Source organism: Teleopsis dalmanni, unplaced genomic scaffold (genome assembly GCF_002237135.1).
Source record: "Teleopsis dalmanni isolate 2A unplaced genomic scaffold, ASM223713v2 unscaffolded_contig_0007, whole genome shotgun sequence".
In the NCBI taxonomy this organism is placed as follows: domain Eukaryota; kingdom Metazoa; phylum Arthropoda; class Insecta; order Diptera; family Diopsidae; genus Teleopsis; species Teleopsis dalmanni.
This window is the reverse complement of record NW_024031389.1, coordinates 22,027-34,815: the sequence shown is the minus strand read 5'-3', so window position 1 is coordinate 34,815 and position 12,789 is coordinate 22,027. Positions and strand designations below refer to the sequence as shown.

At 32.2% G+C, this 12,789-nt stretch overlaps 1 protein-coding gene across 1 annotated transcript; it reads right to left on the bottom strand.

Moving 5' to 3' along the window:
• Positions 1 to 8,259: 8,259 nt before the first annotated feature.
• LOC119662916 lies at positions 8,260 to 9,330 on the bottom strand. Its single transcript, XM_038072570.1, has one exon. It carries the CDS (start codon positions 9,157 to 9,159, stop codon positions 8,314 to 8,316), a length of 846 nt encoding a protein of 281 aa, XP_037928498.1. The 5' UTR covers positions 9,160 to 9,330; the 3' UTR covers positions 8,260 to 8,313.
• Between the last annotated feature and the right edge of the window lie 3,459 nt (positions 9,331 to 12,789).

Sequence of the window (12,789 nt, the reverse complement as noted above, 5' to 3'; positions counted from 1 at the left end):
TGTCTTTTAATTTAGACAAACTCTCAACTGCCTCCTTTACTTTGGGTGTGTTATTTTTGCAGCATAAAATAACGCATAGTTTCTCAAACCATTCCTTGCAGTCCTTTAGGGTACATAAATTGAAAACTATTCCCATAGATTCTCTTAAGAATTTTCTTAAATTATTAACCTTAAGCGAATTAGTTTTATCTACTGCATTGTCTAAATCTTTACAAATAATTTTGCAGTAGTGGCTAACACAAAATTGTATAGCAACAAAATTCAATTTTTTTGGATTATTCACAAAAGCATATGAATGGTTTAAATATTCTAAAGCCTAATCCATTCCATTGAAAACCTTCAAAATTGCCCCAATTATTGCCAAACTAACATCTGTTACAATTCTGCGACAAATGGGCCATGACAGATTTTTACTTTTACAATATTGTTTTAAATGTTGCAAAAATTGTGCAATGTCTGTTATCGAGTGATTCGATGAAACCGCATCGGCTATTGAGAAAACAATTTTTTTCTCAGAAATATGACCGACTAAGGAATATAATAATATTCTATTGGTATCGAATGGTTACTTACGAATAATACCACCTGTTGCATCTATGCGAATAGTATGTTTCATTTTTTTCAATAAGGAATTTTCGTTTTGAGCAATAGGTGAATTTGGGAGAAATCCCATAAATAAACTTCAAATTTTTTTGACAAATATTGTATGAAGTCTCAAGGGATCGAATATTGTGTCAATAAAGGGATCGGAGTGTAAGTCATTTTTAGCATATGCTTTTGTTTTTATATTTCTGTAATATGATAATGACTTTACTTTATCATTTCTTCCGACCTTTTCAAAACTTTCACATTGCTTATTGAGTTTTTTGGTGCGAAATTTAACAACCGTATTGTGAAAAATTTCGCCTTTAAGAGCATATCTTTGCAATGCCCTGCATTGAGCACTTTTATCGTAATTTGTGGTATGCTTTAATTGATTATTTGAAGCAAATACAGTTACTTTGCCACTAAAGTAACCTTTAAAGATATAAGTGTTGCAGGAAGGATCTGTACAATAAGCGTATGCGGTGAATGAATTCTCATTAAATCTGAAATTTTTAAAGTGCAAACCGAAAGCATTATCGTAATGACTATAAGAACAACGCAATAAATATTGTAAAATTTTCTTTTCACTAAACTTATTCTTATATGTGTTTAAGAAAAATCGAGAGATTTTCAATTTCGAATTCTGCATCTTTTTCTTTGCAGATAAAGGAAACACACCTTTTTGTGTTTAGTGAGTCAACCATAAGCACACTACGGTTGATATCTGGGCAGTCATTTTGTTTTTTGAATGCCATTCAAGAAGCAATATTGAAACTATCTTCCAAATTTGTGGAGAATGAAATGGATTCGTCTAAGCTTGAATGTAATGTTGAAACATTAAAATGCTGCTTATCTGAATGTACTTCAGTCACTGAAGTCTGTTTTTTATAAATCTGAAAAAAATTATATTTTTTAATTATTTTAATATAAAATAATAATTTAAAATTAAAACATTTATAGTTCAAAATTTATAGTTAATGTTTTAACTTTAACAACTCTTAAATTTTTGTAAAGTGTTGTAGCGGTTAAACTCAAATTGTTAATATTATATTTTATTAAATTTTAATCTATTGTAATTAATATTGTATAATTAAATTATTATATTTAATATATTATATAATTCTGCAACGGTTGTCGCCAGGTTGTCCCTCTCGTACAGTTGAGCAATTTGCTTTCGTTGGCGGAATGCTTTTCCTCTCCGTCTGTTTGGCTTCTTTTTTGGTGGTGGATTGACAGGTGTGGTAGGTCTTTTTCTTGCCTCTTGTCGCCTTTTGTATTCTTCTATTGTAATTGCTTTTGGGCCGGCTGACCGTGGTGTTGGTACATACGTTGGATATGCTTCTTCGTGTTGCACCACTTGTTCTGGAACGTATTCTTCTGATTTTGTATTCGTCGCTTGAAGTATCAATTCGTATTTGCGAAAAATTGCGTGGAAGGTCGCTTCATCTACCATATCGTGTTGATTTCAATTAATTCAAATGGTATAGTTTCTAATTGGTCCGCTTGGCACTGAAGCCTGCAGGATCGCCATGTAATGTATTAATGGATGTATGGGCAATATTCAATCAATGTAATGGCTGGATCACCATGTAATGTATTAACCCGTTCAGATGTAGACAGGATCGTCAGGTAAATGAGACGTAATACTTGTCTTGTGAGTGCGTGTATTTATCCCTGCCTGATACGAGCATGCATCCTAAACCTACTGATGCAATCAAGAACAAGTTATCAAGCGGCTTGTTACCGCTGGTACCTAGGCCAGTGTTACTTGGCCAGAAGGAGTGAGAATGAATTCAATAATGCATATATTTCTGCAGTCATAAGTATATTCTTTGTTTATTGAACAATAGTTTGGGTATTTATACATTTTTCTAGATTATAGCGATCTCATGACTCCGCCTCTTTATTCCAGACAAAACCTGGAAAAGTATAACCGCAGCCAATCAAAGTGATTGCTGACCTTGCAGAATGCATTGCATAGCGACTACACTGTTTGCTCATTTAGGTCAAACGTCAAAGTTATTATTAGAGTGCATTGACAATATTGCTTGCACATGTCTTTTGCAATATAGGAAATATTACTATTGAAAATATTGTAACATGTGTTCAGCAATTGGAACAGCGTGTGGCAATATTTTCGTTGGTAATACGAAACTCTTTTGTTTATGACGCTTTGCTTATGCTTCTTGTACGGTATGCATGAAGTGCAACCAATTCATAAATCTGCTTATTATTATTATTTATGAGTAATGTTAAGTGGCTAAGAAGTAAGTGAGGTAGGTCCACTACAATATATTATATTGTTTATGGTTAAGATATGATTAATTAATTTATCTAACTAACCCTGTATAAGAAGTAATCAAATCAACGGTTCTAATCCTTGTTTTTATTGCCTTTTATTTTTGAGCTCGAGATGAGCTCGAGATCATATTTTTTGATTGCAAGTAAACTCCGTTGATTTGATTCTGTGTCTTGTTTTATCGAACGCGAAAGCATCAACACACAAAAGGTGATTAAATAATGACTTGACAAAATTGTCTATAATTAAATAAATTCAATAAAGTTCGAAATTACGCTTTTAATTGTTTTAAAAAACTTGTCTATAAATATAAAAAATAGATCAAAAAATTTTAGAATATAATAATGATTTTAATAAACACTAAATTATTGAATAATTTTACTAATACCCATTATTAGACCATCACACCAATAATGCAGTGATTTTTGCAATAATAGAATAATTATAGAAAATTTTTTTAACACCTAAATTTACTATTTCGTAAGTAAGAAACATAAACATGTAAGTAATTAATATTAACTGATGTTTAATTTGCTGGGTTTGAAATTGCTTGACTATTTTCAAGCAATTATTTTTGTTTACGAAAAAGAAGTAACCAAAATGCAAATGCGTTTGTACAACAACTAAATATGTAAATCTAATAAATATTGGGTAAAATTATCCTAAAACAATAATTAATATAATTCAGAATATATTGTACTATAATACTATAATGTAATGCATTATTTTGTGGGATAATAATATAGACAATTAAAAACTTAGCTCTTTGGCGATCCGAACAATTTTATTCTTGGTTTTCAAATTATTTTTTATTGGAAATCTATTTTTTTTTTTTTGTGATTTATAATTGTTATCACCTTTTTAAAACCTTCTTGGTTTTCACTTATTTGTAGTAATTCTTCTACTTTTAAAACTTTATTTTTTAAAGCGGTTTGCACCGCGGACGTGAAATTATATAACAATGTAATGTAATATATTAAATAATAATAAAATGTATGTAATGATTTCTTTATTTATTTATTTATTGATTCTTTTTTGCTAGATCTTGTTGTTCTAGTCTGCGTTTCATTTGGAAATCTGCAATTAGTGAAAATATATATGTAAATATCATACAAATATTTAAATAAATAAGATTATAAATACTTACAATTGTGTTTCTTCTTGTTTTGGGTACTCTGAAAAATTAAAAAAGAATGTATTAATTTATTTGAAAATTTTAATAAAAGTGATTTAAATTACATTTTTTTCTTTCGTTTCGGTATTCTTTTTTGCCTCCTGCTCTTGCCGACGGCGATTTTCCTCGTGCCGACGGTGGTTTTCTTCCTGCCGACGGCGATTTTCCTGGCGCCGCTGGTAGTTTCCTGGACGTTGGCGGCAGGATGAAAACCGCCGGCGGTTTTCTTCGCGTCGTCGGCGGTTTTCTTCGCGTCGTCGGCGGTTTTCTTCCCCTCGTCGGCCACTTTCCTGGCGCCACTGGTAGTTTCCTGCACGTCGGCGGTTATGTTGCTGCTATTGACGCTGGGGTTGCTGAAGAAAGAGACAAAAAAATTTTATTTTAATATTGCATTTAATATAAATAATAATATAATATTATATATATATTTTAAATTATTTACATACATTTTTACCGCGAACCAGCAGTCCAATTAATACACCAGCTAGTATATCCTGATTCTGAAAGGAAAGCATTAAAAATTTAATATTCATATTTTTAATATTATTATTATAATATTATTATTTTTAATATTATTACTTGTTTAAATTACAAATTTTTAAATATATTTTATTAATTTAATTTCATAATACTTACCTTTGCTTTAATTCTCACACACGCTCACTACGAAAGATAAACGCAAACTGAATGTTGCATTTGCATTTTGCTTATTTCATTTTCGTAAACAAAAATAATTGCTTGAAAATAGTCAAGCAATTTCAAAAACCCTGATTTTTATCACACATAAAACGAAAACAAACACTAGATGGTGTTGGCTGTTAAACCCTTATAGCTTTCTTTTTCACTATTTGTATAAATGTAAATATTATGATTGCCAGTGCACTTTCTGCACATATAATATTTAATGCAAATAACACAAGAAGTAAAACACGGGTTTTAATTTCTACTTAAGTCTTTATTCGTTCTTTACCCAAAACTCTTAAAAGTAATAATGCTACAAAAGAAAACGAAAAACGTTAAGTTGGTTGCTCTTTCTATTTTGCTATCGCTGTTTTTCTTTTTACAACAGATGGCCATGCGAACGTAAAAAATAGTTGATGTTGTTTACAGCCACATTATTCCCCCCCAAGTGACCTAGTGCAATCACTTGGGAACGATACCTTTTTCAACCTCGAGAACGTTCTTTTAGGGCGGTCCATACCTGAACCCCAATGGTGTAGGTTTGGCGTTTCAGGTAGCTCTTGTTTAGTTGTCGACAAATCATTTTTTGCTTCAAATGCCGGTTTTAGTCTTTCTATTGATATTGACTTTTGTTCACCGTTGACATCGATTTTGAATACTCTGTCACTCGTTCTTTCCATCACTTTGTGTGGTCCGGAATACGGTGGCTCGAGTGGCTTTTTAACTCCATCTAGTCTTAGAAATACGTGTGAGCATTTATATAAACCTTTTAGTATGAAGACTCTAGCTTTTGTGTGATGAGCCGTTGGAGTTGGTCTGATGCTTCGCATGTGCTCTCTTAACTTTTCAACGAACACTTGCGGATCTGCTGGCATATCTTCGTTGATGAAAAATTCTCCAGGAACGCGCAGCTGTGTTCCATATAGTAGTTCTGCAGATGAGGCGTTTAAATCTTCTTTAACACACGTGCGGAGTCCAAGGAGCACAGTTGATAAGCGTTGTGTCCAAGGAATTTGTGGATGGCACATGAGAGCTGCCTTTAGTGTTCGGTGCATGCGCTCTACCATGCCGTTGGAAGCTGGATGGTAAGGTGTTGTTCTGATGCGGGAAGCTCCTATTAATTTCGCCACTGCAGTGAAAAGGGCTGACTCGAACTGAGTACCTTGATCCGAAGTAATTGATAGAGGTGTACCATAACGGCATATCCAATTGTCATACAAGGCTGTTGCAACTGTATCTGCAGTGATATTTTTTATAGGTATGGCCTCTGGCCAACGGGAAAATCTGTCTATTATAGTGAGACAGTACCTGAATCCATCAACTGTTGATAGCTCGATGAGATCAATGTGGATATGATTGAACCTAGTACTTGGTACTGCGATATGATTGGGCTCGAGTCTGTTGTGCCGTTGTATCTTGGCTCTTTGGCAGGATAAACAACTCCGTGACCATGCTAAAGCATTTTGTCTGATTCCTGGCCAAACAAATTTAGTTCTCAACTGTTTACTTGTTGATCTACCTCCAGGATGAGCTAGTCCATGAACCGCATCAAAAACTGCTTTACGAAGCTGCTTAGGAATAAATGGTCTTATGGTTCCAGACGAGATATCGCAATAAATAAATATGTTTTGTTCTGGATCAACGTTAAGTCGCTGTAATTTTAATGAAGAATTGGAATTTTTTAACAAATCTTGAAGTTCGTCATCGTTAGCTTGAGCTTGTTGAATTTCGTGTGAACTGATAATTGTTGGCATGTCAATCTGGTTGATTCTGGACAATGCATCAGCTACAATATTATCTTCACCTTTGACGTACACTATCTCTGTGTTGAATTGTGATATAAAGGACAACTGGCGAAGTTGCCGAGGTGAAGCTTGTTCAGTCTTCCTATGCAATGCATAAACGAGAGGTTTGTGATCGGTTTTAGTTACAAATGGGCGATCTTCTAAGAAGTGCTGGAAAAATTTAACTGCTGAAAACACTGCGAGGAGTTCTCGATCGTAAGTGCTGTAGTTGCATTCAGTTGAATTTAATTTTCTTGAAAATAAACCAATAGGCTTGAATTGACTTTCAACGAACTGCTCTAGAACTGCTCCGATTGCGGTGTCAGAGGCATCTGTTGTGAGAACTAGAGTTGCTTCGGGGTTTGGAAATGACATAAGAGTTGCTTCAGCTAGGCTTTCTTTGCATTTTATGAAAGCTTTGACTGTTTCTGCCGTCCATGGAATTTTTCTTTTATCATTTTTTTTCGAATCTTTTATAAATTCGTTGAGAGGTGCTTGGAGTTTGGCTGCATTAGGTATACATCTGCGATAATAGTTGATTACACCGAGGAATCTTCGTAAATCTTGAATCGTTTCAGGTTGTTTATAGTTGACAATTGCTTGAACACGCTCTTTAGGTGGCTGATAACCATTTTGGTTGATAGTATAACCCAAATATTGTACTTGCTCTTCGCCAAAAACACATTTGCTGACATTAATGACTAACTTATATTCTCTAAGACGCTGACAAACTTGCTTCAGATGCTCTTGATGCTGCTCATGGGATTCTGACATGATAATTACATCATCTATGTAGGCGAATACAAAGTCAAGTCCTCTAAAAACAGAATCGACAAACCTTTGGAAGGTTTGCGATGCATTGCGTAATCCAAACGGCATAACGACGTATTCGTACAGGCCAAATGGGGTATTGATTGCTGTTTTTGGAACATCTTGCGTTGCCATGGGTATTTGGTGATAGGCTTTTATTAGATCTAATGTTGAAAACACCTTTTTTCCATGTAATCTCTGGAAAAGATCTTGTAGTAGTGGTAGTGGATACCTGTCTGGCGTTGTTTTAGCATTTAATTTTCTGTAATCACCACAAACGCGCCAGCCATCATTTTTTTTTGGTACAAGATGAACTGGACTTGCCCACGAACTTCGTGACGCTCTTATGATGCGTTGTTCGAGCATACATTCGATTTCAAGTCGTAGTGCTTTTAGTTTTTCGCCGGCTAGTTTCCTGGGGCGTTCGAAAACTGGGGATCCAGTCGTTTCGATAGAATGAGCAGCTGGAGACTCGGTTTCCGCGAGTGGTGCTGACGTAGGTTTAGTAATGTCAACAAAATCTTTCAATATGTTAGAATAAGTATTCTGTTGATTTATGGTGGAGATGCTATGCACAGAAGTTCGTACAATGTTACATTTTGTTGTGAAATTAGTGGTAACGTCGATAAGACATCGGTTACGCAAGTCAATGAGCAAACCAAAATGTTTCAGAAAGTCTGCTCCGATGATGGGCATTTGTACATCTGCAATTGTAAATGGCCATTTGAAGCATCTGCGTAAGTTGAGATCTAGCTGCAGGATCTTTCTGCCGTAGGTATTTATGACGCTTGCATTTGCAGCATACAGTTTCATTGCGCTAAGGTTTTGTTTTGTTTGAAAAAGATCTCTAGGTAATACTGATAATATTGAACCTGAATCTATTAAAAATTTTATTCTGCTTTTTTTATCATAAATATACAAACGGATTTCTTTTTTTACTGAATAGCTGTCACTTCCCGTTTGCTCTAAGGACAGCTTGTTTAGTTTCCCTGTTTTTGTGTATATGTGCACCCGTCTTCACATTTATTTGCATTTGTGCCAAAACGTTTATGGTAAAAACATATTTTGTTATTCTGTGCAAATGTTTGGTGGAAAGACTCAGGTCTTGCTCGTGCTCTGTTATTTGGTGTTCGCTCATGACTTCTCATGCTGTTGGTGATTTCTTTTACCGCTTCTTGTAAGGCTTGTACTGCTTTCTCCAGTCTATCTGTGCGTTGATCATCAGGAAATTTACTTGGATGTACTATAATGTCATTAACATTACTAGTGGCCATGACACTTTGTACTGGATTGATTTCGATTAACCGATCAGCCAAATTTGCTGCTGCCGTGAGACTGCTTTCTACATTGACCGACAGAACGAACTGAACGTTGGCTGGTAGTCGCTTTAACCAGAGTGAACGTAAGACATCTTCTGTTACTTTGTTATCTGCTAAGTCTTGCATTTTGCGTAACAATTGCGAAGGTTTGCTGTCTCCTAATTCAATGTCGTATAGTAAAGTTTGTAACTGTTGTTCTTGCGTTGGTCTTAGACGACTGATAAGACATTCTTTAAGTGTTTTATACTTGTCGGTATCAGGAGGATTTTTGACTATGTCTGAGACATGTTGCAGTAATTCTGGATCAATGTAAGAAATTACTGTCCAATATTTGCTGTTGTCTCCAGTAATCTTCTTGCGATGGAATGCTGCGTCCACCTGGATGAACCACAAGGCTGGATCTTGTTTCCAAAATGGCGGTAACTTAAACTCCACCGACGCTACTTCTTTTTCGTCAGAATGCTCTTGCGTGGCATGACTTGTAGAAGGCTGCTGCTCGGTGTTCATGTTGAAAGTATTTGCTGTGTCGTTTTTACCACGGGGTCACCAATTATAGCTTTCTTTTTCACTATTTGTATAAATGTAAATATTATGATTGCCAGTGCACTTTCTGCACATATAATATTTAATGCAAATAACACAAGAAGTAAAACACGTGTTTTAATTTCTACTTGAGTCTTTATTCGTTCTTTACCCAAAACTCCTAAAAGTAATAATGATACAAAAGAAAACGAAAAACGTTAAGTTGGTTGCTCTTTCTATTTTGCTATCGCTGTTTTTCTTTTTACAACAGATGGCCATGCGAACGTAAAAAATAGTTGATGTTGTTTACAGCCACATCCTTATGGCTTTTTAGCATAAGTTTATACAAATTAAAAAACACACTTTTTGATTGCTGATTAACTATTTTATTTTTACTTAGCGTGTACTTGAAGTTGGTTGCTTATTCAAACATCAAAAGATCATTTTTGATTTTACTTTGCCGGTAGATGGCAAAGTGAACGCCACACCCTCATTAGTTGCTGTACTCCGCATTTAGCGCTAGGACTCAATTTATTTATTGATCAAATACAAATTTTTAAAAAAACATTATAAAAAAAACTGTGCATACGATTTTTATGAATTTTGAAATATTGAAAGAAAACTCCTTCATCTTTATATAGACATATAGATTATCCAGATCGGAATTTTGCACGGTAAGACACTTGATTGTAAAAATATGTAACTTCAAAAAAAATATGAATATTTTTTGATGAAATTTGTATGATATGTGATCGAAAACTATTTAATTTAATAGTTTTTTCAGTTCTTTGATTTTATATAAAGATAGTAAAATCCAAATGCACCTTTTAGTTGAGAGGTTTACGTACCACTGATTTATTCTTAAAACATATTATTAACAATAGCAAAAAAACAAAACAAATGGAAAGCTGCGGCTATTAAAAGCTTTTTTTTGATTGTAAATAAATGTTAAATAATTGAAATCAAAAAAAGTACAAGAGCACCCAATTGACTTAACAATATGAATTAAATATTAAGTTGATATTATTAAATAATTGCTTAGTAATATATTTTTAAACATTTGTCATCTTTCTTTTTTTCTCAAATGAAGAATAATGATCGCCTTGTTTGAAGAATAAGGCGATTTTTCTGATTTTTTTTGCAATTGAAAGTTTGTTTTATTATCTTTAAAGGATTTTATGTGCATTGTGATTCTTGTAATAATATTTTTTTTTAATTAATGTTTTTTAAAAGGATAGATAGTCGCTTTTTTATTGTTTAATTAATTTATTCACAACAAATGCATTAAGCAAATACAAACACCATATCTTATTTGGCTTCGAATTATAGATTGCAGTAAGCCTCCTGCTTTGCTTCTGGGCCGTATGTGGCGCTGTGGAGGTTCACGTTTTTTATCAATTAATTGGATTTTTGATAAAAAATGAATCTATTTTGTAAAGGTGATATATTTGTCTTTAAAGGAAAAATATCTTTATTGCCATCGGGCTTTTGCACGCTATGATATATATGTTAGAGTAAAAGTAATTGAAAAGAGACTTGCGAGCTCAACATTTATGCCTCGCGCAAGACGTTCAAGGTTTTTTAAATAAAAATAACATATCATATATATATAGATGATATATATATCATCATATAATTTTACTCTTAAACTATGCTTAAATATGCCTGCCGTTCTCTATCTGCAGGCGCGCAGTATTGTTGCTCAAAATACTTTGAGCAGATATGATCCTGCAGAACACTTTACACATTTTCATGTGTTTTAAATTCCGAAATCCAAATCGCCAAGTGCACTGACAAAAATGGTGTCGATTTTCTAACTCATAAATTATATTACTTTGTCAATTTAGGTCTTGGTTTGATATGATTTTAAAGTTGGCTTTGGTTGTGTTTGTTTTGATTCTCCTTATAAAAAACATGCCGTATTTGATTTCTCATAGGATTGTTTTAATCGAAATTTTTTTTAAATGTGCTTATTATTTTCGGTATGTTTTGGTTTTTACAAAAGAATGTCCAATCATTATTTATGTTACAGTTATCTAGTTTGTTAATTTTACCAGACGTGACTTTAATAAATATTTTGTTCTTTAGTTTACAGTTTCAGGAGAAGAAATGTTTATAAAATGATTATAAAATGTTCAATAATGAACATATCCATTGTGGTACAGAATATATTTGGTGGCCTTGTCCCACCAGCCATATATACATCTGTGAACGTAGATGTACTATTGTGTAATATATGTGAATTACTGATGTTAGTTTTCAATATGGTATAGTTATCAAAGGATATTTTAAACGCCGATATAATTTGGCGATCCTTTTACTAACATCAATTTTTAATTATTTTAAATCAAAGAAAGTTGATTTTTGGTTTGGAACCTAGTGCGCTTCTATTGAGTGCACTTCCAGTTCTGATTTTTATTTAGTTTTTCACTTTCAACTTAACCCAGGTACATAACAACGCAGCGTATGTACTTTCTTATTTACTAAATATTTTATGATTATATATGTATTTAATATTATTTATATTAATATGTATTTATATTTATGTACAAAACGACGCAGCGTAAGTACTTTAATATTTAATAATTTATTACTAAGTAAGCGTATTCGATTCCACTTGTATCGAGTACGCTTACTGTTGATGTTGTTGTATATAGTTATGTTGTTGCACGCTTATGAAGTGAAAGAGAAAAAAAAAAACACACAAATTTTCGTTTTCAAAATTTTATTTTTTAATTTTTAAAACATTGATTTTTTACAAATTTTATTTTTAAATTCTTGATTTTTCAAATTTTATTATTTTCACTATTTTTACAAATTCTACTTAAAATTTTGGTTTTTTTAAAATTTTATTATTTTTACAATTTTTCACAAATTTTAATTTTTAAAATTTTGATTTTTTCAAAATTTTATTAATTTTCACAATTTTCACAATTCTACTTAAAATTTTGGTTTTTTCAAAATTTTATTATTTTTTACAATTTTCACAAATTTTAATTTTTAAAATTTATGATTTTTCAAAAATTTTATTATTTTACAATTTTCACAATTCTACTTAAAATTTTGGTTTTTTCAAAATTTTATTATTTTTTACAATTTTCACAAATTTTAATTTTTAAAATTTTGATTTTTCAAAATTTTATTATTTTCCACAATTTTCACAATTCTACTTAAAATTTTTATCTTTCAAAAATATTATTATTTTCACAAGTTTTATATTTTAAAAATTTTGATCTTTCAAAATTTTATTACTACGATATAAATAACCGATGGAGAAGATTGAACTCTTTGACAAAATCTAACTTTAACAGGATTGATCTTAGGGTTTTATACTCGGTTTAACAGAGACAAATTCAAGCTCTCAAAAGCTATATTTGGAGCTTTGATTTTGTATGGAAACCAGCTTAAAGTTTTCGTTTTAACAGAAAGCTTAATGTTTTCATAAAAGTTACTGTAAGGTAACAGAAAGTATTATAAAGTAGAATGTATTATATATTTTTCTTTATTTTTTAGGTCTATTATTAACTTAACATGTTTCATATTATCATTTTTCTTATTCTCTGCACAAAATGGAAAGTCATTATGATAGTCATGTAAATGTAATGGATATTGTAA

Excerpts from the sequence above, each read along its gene's own strand:
- LOC119662916 (XM_038072570.1), bottom strand. The coding sequence starts at position 9,159 with ATGAACACCGAGCAGCAGCCTTCTACAAGTCATGCCACGCAAGAGCAT.